The sequence below is a fragment of the Hyaena hyaena genome, unplaced genomic scaffold (genome assembly GCF_003009895.1).
Source record: "Hyaena hyaena isolate Hyena2069 unplaced genomic scaffold, ASM300989v1 scaffold_870, whole genome shotgun sequence".
Lineage (NCBI taxonomy): Eukaryota > Metazoa > Chordata > Mammalia > Carnivora > Hyaenidae > Hyaena > Hyaena hyaena.
In genome coordinates, this window is record NW_024081505.1 from 317,372 (window position 1) to 333,731 (window position 16,360).

Genomic DNA, 16,360 nt, shown 5'->3' on the forward strand with positions numbered 1-16,360 from the left:
TCCCCCCTTCTTCTCCCGCTTGTTCCTCCGTCAAGTTCCTCCTAATCCTCCTATACGTGCAAACATATGATATTTGTCCTTCTCTGCCTGACTTATTTCGCTCAGCATAACACCCTCAAGGTCCATCCATGTTGCTACACATGGCCAGATTTCATTGTTTCTCATTGCCATGTAGTATTCCATGGTATAGATAAACCACATCTTCTTGATCCATTCATCTGTTGATGGACACTTAGGCTCTTTCCATGTTTTAGCTATTGTGGAGAGTGCTGCTATGAACATTGGGGTACATGTGCTCCTATGCCTCAGCATTTCTGTATCCCTTGGGTAAATTCCTAGCAGTGCTATTGCTGGGTCATAAGGGAGTTCTATTGTTAGTTTCCTGAGGAACCTCCACACTGTTTTCCAGAGGGGCTGTACCAGTTTACATTCCCACCAACAGTGTAGGAGGGTGCCCGTTTCTCCACATCCTCGCCAGCATCTAGAGTTCTCTGATTTGCTCATTTTAGCCACTCTGACTGGCGTGAGGTGGTATCTCAGTGTGGTTTTAATTTGTATTTCCCTGATGAGGAGGGATGCTGAGCATCATTTCATGTGTCTGTTGGCCATCTGGATGTCCTCTTTGGAGAAGCTATTACTTCATTTAAACCTCACTTTTGCAGGCAAATATTGCCATCTCATCATCGTCGTTTGACAGATGATGAAACCGGCTGGAGAAGTCAAGTGCCTCCCTTGAGTCCGCATTGGACCCCCTATAAGATCCAGGGGAGGATTCAACCCTGGCCAGGCAGTGGAGTACAAAGGCTGTGTTCTTTTCACCATGTTCACAGATGTCATTTCCTAACCAGTACCCTTTTCATAAATTAACAGCCTCTGATGAGGTTGTCAGGTAGACTAGTATGATGAGAAGTCACTTACGAAGCGCCTCTCTCCTAAAACTGGCCCCAGGACTCTTCCCCTGTTGCTGGTAACTCTCTGCTCAGGCTCAGCTCCAGCTTCTGAGCTCCAGGTCAGCAGAGAAGTGTCTCTGTCCTCAGAGGGGCTCCTCTGTGGTCTCAGGACCTTGCCATGGTTCTGATACCACCCTCCACACAGATTGTCTGCACAGAGCACCTCCTGTCAATATCTATTCAGTCTTGTTCCTGCATGCTGCCTATTTGTGCTCTTCTGTTCTCCCAGCCAAACTTCAGCCAGGCATCTAACCCCCTCCTCTGCTGCTTTTCTTTTTACTGCACTGCTCCCCTCATCCCCCCTGCATATACTTAGCTTCACTGCTGTGGCCGCTTCAGGACGAGTCTGGACATTTCTTCCTTCTGTTATCCAGAACTCTTGTTTGCAGATAGTTCACTTAGGAGCTCACTGGTTAAACATGGAGTTAGAGTAGGCTAATAGGGGTTTATTTTTATTGTAACACCAAAAGAGGTGACAGTTGATGGCCTTGGCTTAGCAGCCAAATTATGCCATTGGAAATCCAGACTGTTTTTCTTTCTACCATCTTCAGTGTGTTGACTTCTGTTCTCATGCTTCACTCTCACAATTGTAAGGTGGCTGCCATAGCTCCAACCATCACAGCCATATTCAGTAGAAGAAGTTGATGAAAAGGTCCCTTTCTAAGACTTTTGCTTATATCTTATCAAAGGTATACATGGGCAACCACAGCTGTAAAGAAGGTTAAAAAGCAAATAATTAGTTTTACAGTCTCCAGAGCAGAGGTAGGCAAGGGAGGAAACATTTGGAAATGGACACTGGATGTGTCATTCATTGGTACATAATAAAAAACAACTCAAGCTTAAGCAGAAGAGGGAATTTGTCATTAGGGTAGACAGGGTGTCTCACACAGTTCAAGCAGAAGAGCAGTTGGGTCTGGGAATAAACTGGAACCAGAAACATAAATGTGGTCAGGAGTTTTCCTTTGCTGTGTGCCTCTGTTCTGTATATCTGCTTCAATTTTTTTCTTTTATTCTGAAGATCACCTTTCACTTCATATCTGTCCCATGTGGCAAAGCAAACAAGCAAACAAGTGAACTAAGAAAACCAAAACCAGTTGGCTGCCACTGGTTCTTGACTTCATAAGTTTCCAGTTCAGAGTTCTCTACCCAAACGTAGACAGTCAACTATGGCTGTGGGGGAGACATATTCACTAGTGGCTGTCCCATGTGCAGCTGTGTGGAAGGAGGAGGAAGAGGAGGGGGCTGTGCAGACAGGTTAGTGACCGTCCACATCACGCCTCCTTCCTCCCAGGGGCCACTCAGCTCAGATGCCCACGTCGTGGGAGGGAGCCTACCTTGCCCTGGTTGTCCATCGCTAGTACCAATAGTATTGACTGTGTGCCTGTCCCACTCAGCTTGCATGGGGCTCCTGCCCTTCAAATCACAGGATTTGAAGGGGGGTCGTTCCCACCCGGGGAAAAGGTGGCAGGACGCCATGCCAGTTGCTGCCATCCAGCCTTGGTGCCACCCCCCCCCCCCCACATATGGAGATGTGCTGGGGGGTTGGGCGGTGTACTCTGAGCTCCTTGTTCCTGGGGGAGGTGTGGAAACAGGGGCTGTCCCTTCTTTCTGGTGCTAGGCAGATGCACTGCTCAGAGCAGAGCGCCCTGCTGGCTGTAACCGTTCTCTTCCACATCTTTGTAGATCCAGACCATGACTCAGAGGAAGGAGGAGGGTAAGTCTGCACGGAGTATTTTGTCATGTCCTCTTCTCTTTCCTGTTCCCCACCAGTCAGTTTACAGAATGAGGGGGGTGGTGGTGGTGGTGACGACAGCAGCTCATGGAACATGTGGTGTCAGGCTCTTTGGCGGGTGAGGGAGGGGAGGGAGATATTTGCTTCTGGGACACATAGGGCTCTAGCCTGCAGTGTATTCTCACCTGACCTGCTCTCCTCTGTAGGGCGGTGGAGACATGGGGAAGGGCGGGGGTCCTGGGGGCAGTGAGGGCTGGAGCAGGGTCTGGGAAAAGGTTCTTTCTAATCCATCACATCTGTGGTCTGGGCCATCAACTTTCACCTTGCTCCCAGGGGGTAGCACGTTGACCCAAGTCAGTGGGAGTGTGACCGGAGTGGAGTATATGCTGTTCCTCGCTGTGCTGCTGCATAGTGCTTGTGTGCATGCGCGTGTGCTGGCGAGCACGCGCTGGCCTCTAAAGGGAGACAGGAATGGACAGGGCACCGGCCCTGGCTGACGGCCTTGGCCTGCCCCTCATGAAACCTGGCCCTTCCCACTCCTTCCCGCTTCTGTCCTAGCTCTTTAGCCACGCTTCTGCCTTTTCTTCCAAATCCACACATCTCTTCCCACCCCCTGCCTCTAGGTCAGACGTCTCCTTCCCAGCTTTGCAACCCATTCAGAGAAGCAGTGTCCCTGAGGCCCCAGCCATCCCAAGGGCTGGGGCTGGGACGTGTGCCATGCGCTCTGCCGAGCACTTTAGATTCATGGTCTTATTACACTGTCTGTCTCCACAATTTCAGGTGGGCTGGGCATTACCATCCTCATTTATTATTATTATTATTATTTAGTTTATTTTTGAGAGAGAGAGAGAGCAGGGGAGGGGCAGAGAGAGAGAGAGGGAGAGAATCCCAAGCAGGCTCCACACTATCAGTGCAGAGCCCGATGTGGGACTCAAACTGACAAACAAGAGATCATGACCTGAGCCAAAATCAGGAGTCAGCTGCTTAACTGACTGAGGCACCGAGGCGCCCCATCATCCTCATTTTCTAGATGAGGAGCCTGAGGCTTGGCGAGGTTCCCGGGGTCCCCGTGTTGTGCACAGCTAGTTGGGCAGGGGTGGGCCGTGTGAACTCCAGTCTTTCTGGCTCCCGGGGTCTGTGCTTTTGACCGTGGCCCCATCCTGCCTCTCCTGGGTACAGAAACAACCGGAGGGCTTGCCCCTTCTTGGCAGCACTCACACGGTGTCCCATGCTTTCGTCTCGGTCAGGGATGGGGTCCAGGGCATTGAGGCCACTAACTGTTGCTGCTCTTCTCAGGGATCCGCAAGGGCCCGAAGGCCGTGGACACAGAGGAGGACTCTTCCGAGGAAGGTGAGGCCTTACTTCTTACCCTGGGGTCCAATGCAGGACACAGATTTGTCCTCTTCACTGTTTAGTTTGTTTCTACTTCACCGTATCTGGCTACTGATGCCGGGGGCGGGGGCGGGGAGGGAAGTAGGGACAGGAGACAAGTGTTCCTGAAGCTCCTTATGTGTGCTGGGCACATGACACACAGGCACTAACATGTGGTCTAAATGGTTCCCTGAGGGGGAAACCCAGAGAGGCTCAGTGACTTGCTCAGGGCCACAGAGCCAGCAGGTGCGTGGAGGCAGGGTTTGGAGCGGCATCTGACGCATTTGTCCTTTGTGCCTGCCTCACCTCCTCTCACCCTGGTGACTGTCTCGTGCTGCAGAGCTGGAGGACTCCCGAGATGGACAGCAGAAGGTGCTGGCAGCTCTGAGGCGAAACCCCACCCTGCTGAAGCAGTTCAGGCCCATCCTGGAGGACACCCTGGAAGAGAAGCTGGAAAGCCTGGGGATAAAGAGAGTAAGCTCCAGGGCTACCGATGTAGGGTTACCTCCTACCATTTAGACACATGGTGTTCTTAACCTGGCAAATGCTTGATTGCTCATTACAGTGTAGGCTTGTTCATCTTATTTGTTCCATCTGGCGGCCTTTCATATCCAGGAACATGAGCCCACACAGCTTCTCCTCACCTCACAGCAGTAACGTGGTCTCTGTTCTCTGTCCCCAGTGGTTTCTGGGTGTCGCCCTGCATCCAGAGCTCTCTGTGCTCTCCACTCTTCCGTGTCTGTTTCTGACAGAGGGATTTTAATTGGTTCAGTCTGCCCTCTGTAAGGGTCCCTTGGGCGAGGTGTCCATCATCAGCGGCACACACGGCCATGGCACTCAGCACATGGCTGTGGGCGAGGCAGGCACTGAAAGCTATGTCTGGTACAAATTAGTATTTGAATGCCATTGTTCCTTCATGCCTGTGTTTAACCAGAGCATGCATTTTATCATTAAAGGCATCAATGACATATTTTATTAAATAAAAACACTAACCTTTGACTTTTCAACTACTGTTTCATCTAACTTTGGTTCTATGATCAGACTTAATTAAAACATTTCTTTCTTTTTTAAACATTTTTTAATGTTTTTTAAAAATATTTTTTGTTTTATTTATTTCTGAGAGAGAGAGAGAGAGAGACAGCATGAGCAGGGGAGGGTCAGAGAGAGAGAGAGAGATACAGAATCTGAAATAAGCTTCAGGCTCTGAGCTAGCTGTCAGCATAGAGCTTGACATGGGGCTCGAATCTACAAACCGTGAGATCATGACCTGAGCCGAGTTGGACAATTAACCAACTGAGCCACCCAGGTGTCCCTTTAATGTTTATTTTTGAGAGAGAGAGAGGGAGAGAGAGAGAGAGAGAGAAACAGAGTGCAAGCAGGGGAAAAAGAGAGAGATACACAGAATCCAAAGCAGGCTCCAGGCTCTGAACAGTCAGCACAGAGCCCAATGCAAGGCCTGAACTCACAAACCATGAGATCATGCCCTGAGCTGAAGTCAGATGCTTAACTGACTGAGTCACCCAGGTGCCCCCTAAAACATTTCTTTCCAACCTCGAATGAATCCTTACGGGCTCTGGGTGGATGTCAAAAGCCCAAGCAATTTCCAGCAGGTCTTGGAAGGTTAGTCAGCTTTAAAAAAATTTTTTTTAAATGTTTATTCATTTTTAAGAGATAGACAGAACATGAGTGGGGAAGGGAAGAGAGAGGGAGACACAGAATCCGAAGGAGGCTCCAGGCTCTGAGCTGTCCGCACAGAGCCAGATGCAGGACTTGAACCCATGAATCGTGAGATCGTAATCTGAGCCGAAGTCGAATGCCTAACCCACTGAACCACCCAGGTGCCCCTGCAGTTGATTTTTCACGCATTGTTAGCCATGGCGACAGCATGTCTAGCATAATGATAGTGCCTGACATATAAGAGCAGTAGGCTGTGGTCCCGGTCCTCAGATGAGTGGGGTGGCAGGAGGGCATGTTGTGACGTCAATGGAGCTGTGCGCAGCCCCGTTGCATCCTCTTGCCATGCGTGTCTTGACGCAGCTCCCAGACCCTAAACCATTACACTTCCTGCAGCGTGTGCAGCCTCCGCCCACCCAGCTGTGACACGCATCCCGTCTTCTTCCAGAAAGCACCACAGTGACTCCTAGGCCAGCAGCAGGTGCGAGAGGCTTGGGGGAAGGAGTAGGGGAACTTCTGTCGCCAAAGAGGGAACTTCTGTCTCTTCTAGGATGCAAAGGGAATCCCCTTTCAAACTCTCAGACACCTGGAGTCCTTCCTGAGAGCCCACCGGGAGCAGAAGGCACGGAGGTTTTCTGAATTTCTGAGTCTGAGGGAAAAGCTTGTCAAGGAGGCCACCAGCAGAGTGATGGAGAGACAGAGACACAGGGTCCCGGCGTCTCAGCCGGACAGGAAGGCTCCAGGTGAGCTGGTGAGAGGGCTTGCTTGGGGGCTGTGGCCGGGAGGGTCCAGGCTCATTTGCACACGAGGAGAGTGTACTTCCTGCCTCCAGCAGGGCACTGCTCCAACGGGCGAGATGGTAGCATCCCCCGTGCAGGTGACTGAGTCCAAAAGCCCTCTGTTGGTGGGAAGGGGCCCAGGAGTGGGCCCCAGAGTCACCAGGGAAGCTGGAGGAGAGCCAGAGCTGGAGCCTGTGGTCCGCCCTGAGCTTGCTGCCCCTGCTCAGCAGCTTACTTGCTTTGACCACAAGTTGAACTTTGCTCCAATGGAGAAGAGCACACTCAGTTTCTGGCCCTGAAGCCAGGGGATGTCAGCGCTGGCAGAAGGCCCAAGGTCTGGGAGCACTGGGGTTGCAGGCAGAGCAAATGAGAATCAGAGGAAACATCCGCTCTGGAACCATGAGAGGGGCTGGACAAGCTCTGCTTGCGGACGCACCCTGAAAGCTTGGTTCCCTGGGTCAGGTCATGGCCACTGTTTTGCCTCTGGGGGTGTGTGACAAGGAAAGGCCGGAGGGTGTGTGTGTGTGTGAGGGGTGGGGGTTCTTGGGGAGGATTCAAGTGTGTGGGTGATTCTCCAGTCTCTGTCCTCAGGGAACTGAGGAGGCAAGGGAACCTGTGTTCCTAAGTTTAAGAGCCCCCTGTTTCTAGAGGATTTCCAGATTCACCAAGCTGCTGAAATTGGGGACACTGGGGAGGGCTTCAGGGGGTCTGAGGCTGTGTGTGCAGGGCGGCGCTGCAGCTCCTTTTCCTCCTGAGCGTGTATCAGGGGGACATCCCTTCTCTTATCTCCTTGTGTCCAGGCAGACCCGCCTGAGCTCTTCATCCTAAGGAATTTCCCAGCGTGTGGACCACATTTTCTGGGGATGTGAAAGATGATTTTAGTTGGTACGTGGACCAGTAAAATTTTCAATTTTACTGAGGCTGCTCGGCACAGATCCTCTGCTGGGAAACCAGCCCAGACTAGGTGGTGATGGGACTAAGCACAGGGGTTGTGGGTGCTGGGAAGAGAAAGGGGACAGCGAGGCACGGGAGAAGAATGAAAGCATCCTCTGAGGACAGGATTCCAAAAGAGGAAAGGCCTCTTGCTCCTCCAGGAAGCCCCTCCCATCCAGCCCTTGCTCCAGTGGTCAGGAAGCCGGACTGAGGACCACTCCCTTGCTTATCCTCCCCCCCTGGTCCTGGGGCCCTGCCTTCTCCAGGGCATGCCACAGTGCTGTGACCTGAGCACTGTGTTTCCACAGCATTTTGTAGACCTCTCTTTCCAGCTGTATACCCACAGACTCGTTTTCTAGGCCCCACGAGTGCTGTGTGAATGCTCACCTTTGATCTCTGCTCAGACTGTGCCTCTTTCGTTTTGGGGCAAAGCTGTGGAGTGTAGCGAGGCCGTGAGTGGCAAGAGCCCAGGATTTGGGGTGGCTGATGACCTGGGTTTGCAGGTACCACTGACCTGCGTGGAACTGAGAACCTTGATTGAGCCCCTGGATCTCTTGCAGCCTCTGTAAAGTAGGGAAAACGACACTCTCCTAAGGGGTCTGGGGCTAGTGGGGGCTGTAGATCAAGTGCTTAGCTTGATGTCTGTGTGCAGTAACTGTAGCTATTATTGTTGTTGCTTTTCCTCAGCGAGTTTGTCTGCTTTCCCCATCTCTCCAGTCTGCCCTTCTTAGAAGATCCACCTCTGTGTAAATGCATTCTCTGAGAGCGGTATATTTCCAACGTTTTCGATCTTGAGCTACAGTAAGAAATAGTTTACACTGTGACAATCCACACTTCAAGAGTTTTGTGGGACAGTGCTTACTCTGACACTCTGTCATGCCCTTTACTTCTCTTTCCGGAAAAGAAATTGCTGATCCTGGAGACCTCACTGGGGAATTTGGAAAAGGGAGGGGCTGGGTCTGAGCGCTTGCCTTTAGAGCACTCCTGCTGCTGAGAGTACCTGGCGGACATAGTGGATCTAGGTGACCCATATGGTCCTGTGGTGACCTCTGGTGGCAGCAGGGTCTGCCTGCAATGTTGTGTGCACTGCAGCCGCTGCAGCCTTGGGTGGGTAGAGAGGGTAGGTGCTCTTGGCTAGATTAGCCCCTAGCACTGCACAGGGAGGGTTAAACTGCAGACATGCTGGGCCGCTTTTTATTTTTTTGTTAAGTTTCTTTCATTTATTTTGAGAGAGAAAAAGAGAGTGCACGAGCAGAATAGGGGCAGAGAGAGAGAGGAGAGAGTAAGAATCCCAAGCAGGCTCTGCGCTGCCAGCACAGAGCCCGATGTGGGGCTTGAATCCACGAACCATTAGATCATGACCTGAGCTGAAGCTGGACGCTCAACTGACTAAGCCACCCAGGCACCCCATGGGCCCCTCTTTAGACCTGCCGACGCCTGTGGGACTCCTGGAATGATGATGTGACCCTGGAAGGAGAGCTGCTCTCCTGGTCTCTGCCAGAACGTGGGTCCCAGCCCCGAGTCTGGCCAGCAGCAGGACACCTGGGGTGGAGGCAGCGATTATATCTGGTTATTATGGTATACTGCGAGTGACTTCTCCATTTCTAGTGTGCCAGAACCTCGCTCTATGTCCTCTTCAGGCTTGAGGGCCCAGATGGTCATGCCTTGGAACTTACTCCTACCTGTGTTTCTAGTCAAAAGCCAGCAGAACCCACTGGCCATCCAAGAGGCCCAGCCAAAGCCCAGGACCCTGCATGTGGCATCACCATCCAAGCCAGCAGAGCCACCCACGACAACTCTTCAGAGCCGCAGCAGCCGAGGCCCTGGCCTGGCTCACATGTCCACCCCTACTCCACGCCCCAGAGCACGTGGACCGTCCGGCAGCCCTGCTTCCCCAGGGCCCGGGCCAAGGTGAGCCCCGGACCCTGCACTCTTGCTGGGTATTGGCTGTGGCTCCCAGCCTCAGGCAGCCCTGATGGGGGCTTCCCACAGGTTTCTGCACACAGGTGAGGGGCAGAGACAGAAGTGAACCTCAGTTGGGGTCCATCTTGAGATCTGATGAAGAGACTGGGGTCCTTTGCTCCTGGCCAGGACAAACCTACCCTTTCCTTTCATGTCTCTTCCTTGAGTCTTACTTGCTGCACCAGAAAGCCTGGGTCATCATCCTCTAACAGAGTTGCTGGTGAGGCCGCCATGCTCTGGGTGACTCCTGGCTGTCATCTGCGCCCAAGGAAGGAGGAGGGCTGGCTTGGGGAAAATCAGACACGCTTACAAGTGGTGAGGTTTGGCTTTTAAAGTTTTTCTGGCCTACATAGCCCTCATTTCTTCTCCTCTGTGACAGTACGCCCCCGTTCAGTTCTGAAGAGGACTCGGAGGGAAACTCCATGCAGCGGACATCTCTCCAGCCCCTGCGAGGTCCTTCCAGGATGGGGCCCCGGCCAGAGGACAGCTGTGACTGGTCTGACACAGAGGCCTTGGACGGGAGTGCCCAGCCCCCTGACAAGGGCTCAGGTGGCCTGGCTTCCTCGGGTGAGTAATCTGGGACCCCCGGGGTAGCCCTTCTTCAGCCCAGATCTCTTTGTCCTGGAAACACCATGTGATTTTCTTTGGATTTTCTGATTTGGCAACTCACTGTGACTTGGAGAGAATGACTGTCCCTCCCATTAGGTATTTTCCTGTGGTCGCAGAGATATCAGAAGAAGGATAGAATCTGAGTGAGTTTTATTTTGCCCTTTGTGTTGTCATCGAATTGCTTAACTGTTGGAGGTTGGAGGAGCTCACCTACTCCTTCTGTCCCCCACATTCTTACCAGTAGAGAATGAACATGGTGGCCAGACCAATGGAGATTAAAGTGTTCTATTACTGGAGACAGTGCCTAGTAATGCTAAGGCATAGGCTTCCTCTCAGAGCCGGATTGGCTCTTGAGGCCAGTGTGGGAACCCCTCTAGCCTCCCCAGCCCAGATCCATGACCATTAAGGGCGGGGTCTGCAAAACAGTCCAGAGAGGGCTGTAGTATGTCACTGTGAGGACAGTCCAGCTGGCCTCCAAACGTGGTCACAGGTGTAGGGATCGTGTCAGAGAGAAAAAGAAAGATAGCCCAGGGGCTGTTGCCGTCCCTCTGCTTGGCTACTCCGGTGGATAGGAGAGGTAGGAAGGTGTGGGGGCCACTGAGAGAGTGTTCATGCTATGCTTGCCCAACCTGGGAGGGCAGGAATGCCCTCGTTCCACCCGTGAGGTGAGGCGTGCTGCACACATCATTCCTGAGGTGGAAAACTAAGTCTCTGACACCTTATATTACTTGTTCAAGGTCACATAACAAATAACATGGAAAACTAAGATTCTGTATTATGGTTTTGAAGTTTCATGTGTTGGTGTTGTATTTTCTTTTTACTTGACAAATAAATTTTTTCCCAGAAAGAACTGCCTTTAGCCATTTTCCTAATTTTGAAAATATCCCCACAGACTTTTATGCTGCTTGAGTTCATTAGTACCAGATCAGGGGGTTGTGGTCACCCGGTTAACTATCACTACAGTGAAAGTAGCCTCCAGGGCAAACCTAGGTTACATCGAACATTTTGAGAGAGGCTACAAGCAACGCATGCAGTCTCACAAAAAAAGCTTTTGTAGCAAAAGAGTGGTTTTCCAGCTAACCTTGAGATGGAGGGGAACAGCTTCAGAAAGTCACAATGAACCTTCATAGCAGGCTAACTCATTTCCAACCGTGACCTTAGGTCCATAAGGGCATTTTTACAGGAAAGTTCTTTGCTCTTGTTTCAGTAAAGAGATTTAGAAATCCAACTTGATGAAAAGACATCACAGAAATTTGAGTTAAATGCTACGGTTAACTGGAATAAATATATCCATTAAACTTGTCACTTTCTATCTAACAGGTTACTACAATAACTAATTGACCATTTTTCTTCTCGAAACAACTAAGTCAACCATCATTCTTTCAAGATTTTCTTTTCTTTTTATGTTTTTTAAATTTATGCTTGAGACAGAGTGGGGGGAGGCACAGAGGATCTGAAGTGGGCTCTGCATTGACAGCAACGAGGCCAGTGTGGGGCTCGAACTCATGAACTGTGAGATCGTGACCTGATCCAGTCTGATGCTCAACCGACTGAGCCACCTTGGCACCCCTCTTCCAAGATTTCCTTATAAAACTGTTCATGGAAAGGCCTGCAGCTTCTGGCTTCAGTTGCATTTTCTTTCTCTTTAAAAATTTTTTTTTAATGTTTATTCATTTTTAAGGGGGTGGAGGGGCAGAGAGAGAGAGGGAGACACAGAATCTGAAGCAGGCTCCTAGCTCTGAGCTGTCAGCACAGAGATTGATGCAGGGCTTGAACTTGTGAACCATGACATCATGACCTGAGCTGAAGTTGTACGCTAAACTGATTGAGCCACCCAGGCACGCCTTAAGGTGCATTTTCTAGCCAAGGCTTAGTTAAAGAACATGGAGCTGAAGAGTTTTGTCTTTTCATAGTTATAAGAGGAAGCTTTGGGATATAAACCCAGATCTGAGCAATCTGTAAAGTCCATGCTCTTAATGGATTCTGGAGAACTTTATCTTGTCCATAGCATATTGCAAGCCTGTGGTCCATCAGAACCCACCAGAACTAGATGTTTGGAGAAGTACTGATGGCTGCCAGGTGGGGGGATAAGGTGGAAGGGTGTTAGAAGTGGGAGTCAGGAGTCATCTGATAGTTTGGGTTCTATCACTTGTTACCTGCTTGTGCTTGTGTGAGGGGTTTTGGTTCCTTTGCTGTAAAATGAGGTTTCAGGACAATTAATGAGGGGTGAGGAACACAGTGCCTGGTACATAGTGGCCCTTAACAAACCTTTCTTGAGGGGCGCCTGGGTGGCTCGGTCTGTTAAGCATCCAACTTTGACTCAGGTCATGATCTCACCATTCATGGGTCTGAGCCCTGCATCGGGCTCTGTGCTGATGGCAGCTCAGAGACTGGAGCCTGCTTTGGATTTTGTGTCTCCCTCTCTCTCTGCCTCTCCCCTGCTCATGCTCTGTCTCTCTCTCTCAAAAATAAATAAACAAAACAATTTAAAAAACAAACAAACATTTCTCTAATGAGTCATTAAACCAAGGGCTGTTGTAGCCCCAGCTGTCTGCTCAGACTCTCAGACAGTTGAATCCTACAAGGCCATGGTTAGCTCCCTGCTTCCTGGACATTCCTGAGGTCTGGACATCCACTGTGGTTTACCATGTCACCAGGAGTCTGTTGATAATCTTTGTCCCTGCTTAGCTCTCCTTCCTGCATGGAGTTTGCAGAAAGCCTGTCTGGCCTCCAGTCCTTCTGTGATAATTTATATTTATGATATTTCTTCTCATCTCAGTGCAGATGTTGAAGGAGGCTGTGTTTGCATGTTAGTTTTGCTTTTCATGTACCAAGTGAGCAGAGGTTCTGCCTCTTCCTCCCATTTAGAGAGAGGAACAGCTTTCTAAGCCTCTATCTGCAGCCATGTTGTTAAGTGCCGTTATAGTTTTAGGATGGTCAGAGCCTCTTTTTGCTGGCACCCATTGCCCTGGGCCTTCTCTCTATCCTCACCCGTCTTCTTTGCAGTTGCCCTTCCTTCTTCCTCCTGACCCCTCTCCACACTCCCTCTATCCACACCAGAGCCTGGTCGTGACCTACAAGGATGAGGCGTTCATCCTCTGCAATTTTCCCTCTGGTTGCCTTCCAGGAACACTGGTGCAGTCGCTGGTCAAAAACCTTGAGAAACAGCTGGAGGCTCCAGTGAAGAAGCCCGCCGGAGGGGTCAACCTGTTCTTAATGCCCAGCGCTGGCCTGGGGAAGGCTCCCGTGCAAGGAAGGACGCCTCAGGTAGGGTGCTGGGCTCTTGCAGGCTGCCCCGCCATTTCCAACAGAGCCAGCTCTGAGTTTGGGGGCCGGGGCTGGGGTCTAGTGAGTGTCAGCCGCGGCCCCCGTGGGACATCACAGGCGACCTCATGGTCTCCTCTGCCCCAGCCAGGTGGAGGGGTGGCCATTTTCAAATGCTTTTTGTTTGTATCCCTGTTGACATTAAAAAGCCTTTTGGTCCATTATGCAAGTAACTGCTTGTATATATAGGTCGTTTCTCCTGGTAACTCACGGTCCCATTTCCTGCCTCTGACGGAGCCTGGACCTGGGTCTGTGCTGGCAGTAGCTGCTCTCTCCTGGCTCTGGTTCATTCCACCATGGGCTTCCCCATTTCCTTCACTCAGCCGAGGACCCCAACACCAGGCTGAGTGCAGAGCAGACTTCTCGGCGAGGGCGGGGTGTTGGACTGGCATCACACAGCACATCGGGTGGGCGACAAAAAACAATGGGGATATTTAGATACTTGCATTCTAAATGTTCAAGGCCATTCCTCCTCACTAAGCATGTCTTGGTGGCCTTGACTCTCTGAGGCTCTAGCTGCCATAAGACTTAGAGCTCAGAGGCTCGGTCTCCCTGACCATTACCATTAGGATGCCCTCCTCTGTGCCTCTGGTCAGGGAATGACTCCCACATGCCAGTTGCTTTCTCAGGCAGAACATTTCAAGCTCTCCTTACTTCACATTCCTGGCTCACCTTTCTCAGTCAAAAAGGTGCCTCCTGGGATGACCGGAACTATTGCCCTAATGTTCAGAAGTAGTGGGTGATTCCTTTTTTGGTCGTTAGGGGAGCATATTCTCATCACATGATGTGTTTGGTTTATCATGTAGCCCATGTGTGTTGGTGCGTAGCAAGTCCACATGATTAAAATAAATTTGTCCCTTTTCCCCTGTTGGGAAAGAGTGTCAATACCCCAAAGCAGGTTGAGCCTGCTGCCCTGGGCCCGGGTGGTTCTGACTACTTGGCCTTACATTCTGGGAGAAAGTGCATAGGATGTTCCTATCAAAACCCAGGTGACCCTCAGTGCCAGGGGGCCACTGAGAGCTATGATGGGTGACGCTGGCCCAGGGGTAGCCTGGGCCCTTGGCTCCTGCTGGGCTCTCCCATTGGCTGCAGCCCAGACCCTTTCCAGGCTGAGGGTTCCTGGTCCCCGAGATCTATCCTCCTGCTCCTTCAGTCAGGGTATTTACCAGCTCCACAGAAGCCGCCTGAGGGCGGGTGGGTAGGGAGGGGCTTTAGCCCCTGCCACATTCAGGAAAGTCAAGGCTCTGGATGTTCAGCTCCATCTATGTGGGGAATTAAAAAATCTGGACAAAATTTAAATGATAAGAGCAGCCCAATTTGCCTTAAGCCTTTCCAAGGAGCCTGCCGTGGCTTGGCCAGCAGGATTTCAGGAGCGTTTGAAATCACTCTGACCCCGGGTCTCTGAAGCAGGTTTTGAGAGACCAGGAAACATGAAAAAACAGAAGAAGTGTCTCCCTACTGCTTCTTCCAAACCTGCATTTTGTCCCCATGTCTGTCCAGCATTTTCATCCTCCCTTGTCAGAATGCATTTCTTTTCCCCCCTTACCTCCCTGCAGCTTTCAGACGATGAGAGTGACTTGGAGATCTCTTCCTTGGAAGATCTCCCCCAGGACCTGGGCCAGAGAGAAGAACCGAAGCCCCTGTCTCGTTCGAAGCCGCCGGAGAAGTTTGGCAGCAGCCCTTGGAGCCCTGGCCGGCCCAGGGTCCCTGGCTGGTGATCCCCCACCAGAGCCTGGCTGGGGCCAGCTCAGGGGCCCTCCCCTAACACAAGAGGCTGCTGGGCCTCTCGTGTCTTCACGAGACCAAGACGTCTTCTCTGGAGAGAAGCAGAGCAGAAGGTGGATATGATTTCTCCTCTCTTGCCTGTGAGGACGGGTTCTGCTTGAGAGCTCCAGCGGTGCCTGACTGGGTGCCCCCGGCTCCTGTGGTTCGAGAAAGGGTTATTTACAATGAGCTCTTACCTCCTCCCACCTCCATATTCACTCCAGACTGAAGGAGCCACTTGACCTTCAGGGCGTGTTGTCAATCTGTGGGATTGCTGTGGAGAGGAGTCTTAGATGGTGTCCTTTTGGGGATTCGTATGCCTCAGGCAGTCATTCAGTGGTTGATCCAAAGTCACGTACAGAGTGCTTGCTCTGGGCCAGGTCCTCCAGGCTCTCCCTACCGTGTTGGGGTGCTGGCAGAGGCGAGTGGGGCAGAAGTACCGGGTAGTAGTCTAGAGACAGAGATTAGGTGTTATGGAAAATAGCGAGAGCCACCCAGTGCAGGCGTGAGTGATCTGGGAGACTCCCAGAGCTGATGTCAGTCTGCTTGCTGATGGATGGGAGGGAGATGGGGGGGAGGGCCACCTGGCTGGGGCATCATGCCCAAAGAACCACACATTAGAGTTTTGATACTATTTCTAAAATGAAGTTATGGATGTGACCACTGTATTTTTTTGTTTTAATGCGAAAAGCATCAGTTTATCATGTGGAAACATTTAAATATAGCACAATAGTTATAACTCGCTTCCGTTCATTATTTTTGGAGCTTCAGGCGGGGCACAGTGGGGCGAAGCCACCTGCACCCCCATTGTGGCAGGTCAGGTCCATTGGGATGCTGACGTCAAGGTGGAGTTAGGAGAGCCAGAGGTTTGCTGGGCTGAAGGGGGAGCAAGCAGGGTGGGCAGGGAGAGCCCTCGGAGAGCAGCGCAGGTCCCACCACCGTGAGGGCAGAGAGAGCAGGAAGCAGGAGCAGGCAGGAGTGGGGGGGCAGATGGCCCCATGGGGCTGACCTCTCTGCCAATGCCATGGGAGCTGCCGAGCAGGAAGTCCCCACTGGGCACAAACTGCCAGGCCCTAGAGCCCGCACCCTGTCAGCCTGCTTCACTGCTCGTGGTGGAACAGCAGTTTTTTGCCCAAAGGGAGACCCAGCCCTGTGCCTTGGCAGTAGAGGACCCCAAGTTCACCTGCCCGCGCAGCAAAGACAATGACCAAGGCTTCGAGTATGCAGCGAGGGGAGGGTTTAGTGAGCGGCAGCCACACGGG

At 51.6% G+C, this 16,360-nt stretch overlaps 1 protein-coding gene across 5 annotated transcripts in view; it reads left to right on the forward strand.

The window, feature by feature from the left end:
• Positions 1 to 15,805, forward strand: part of DZIP1L (DAZ interacting zinc finger protein 1 like) — a 41,822-nt gene extending 26,017 nt beyond the window's left edge. For all 5 annotated transcript variants that reach the window (XM_039220209.1, XM_039220212.1, XM_039220210.1 and 2 more), the window contains 8 exons: positions 2,634 to 2,664; positions 3,979 to 4,032; positions 4,394 to 4,527; positions 6,278 to 6,470; positions 9,134 to 9,350; positions 9,781 to 9,968; positions 13,138 to 13,277; positions 14,891 to 15,805. In XM_039220209.1, coding sequence (XP_039076140.1) covers positions 2,634 to 2,664; positions 3,979 to 4,032; positions 4,394 to 4,527; positions 6,278 to 6,470; positions 9,134 to 9,350; positions 9,781 to 9,968; positions 13,138 to 13,277; positions 14,891 to 15,052 — 1,119 coding nt within the window. In that variant the 3' untranslated portion in view covers positions 15,053 to 15,805. The remainder of the gene's footprint in view (positions 1 to 2,633; positions 2,665 to 3,978; positions 4,033 to 4,393; positions 4,528 to 6,277; positions 6,471 to 9,133; positions 9,351 to 9,780; positions 9,969 to 13,137; positions 13,278 to 14,890) is intronic.
• Positions 15,806 to 16,360: the final 555 nt, after the last annotated feature.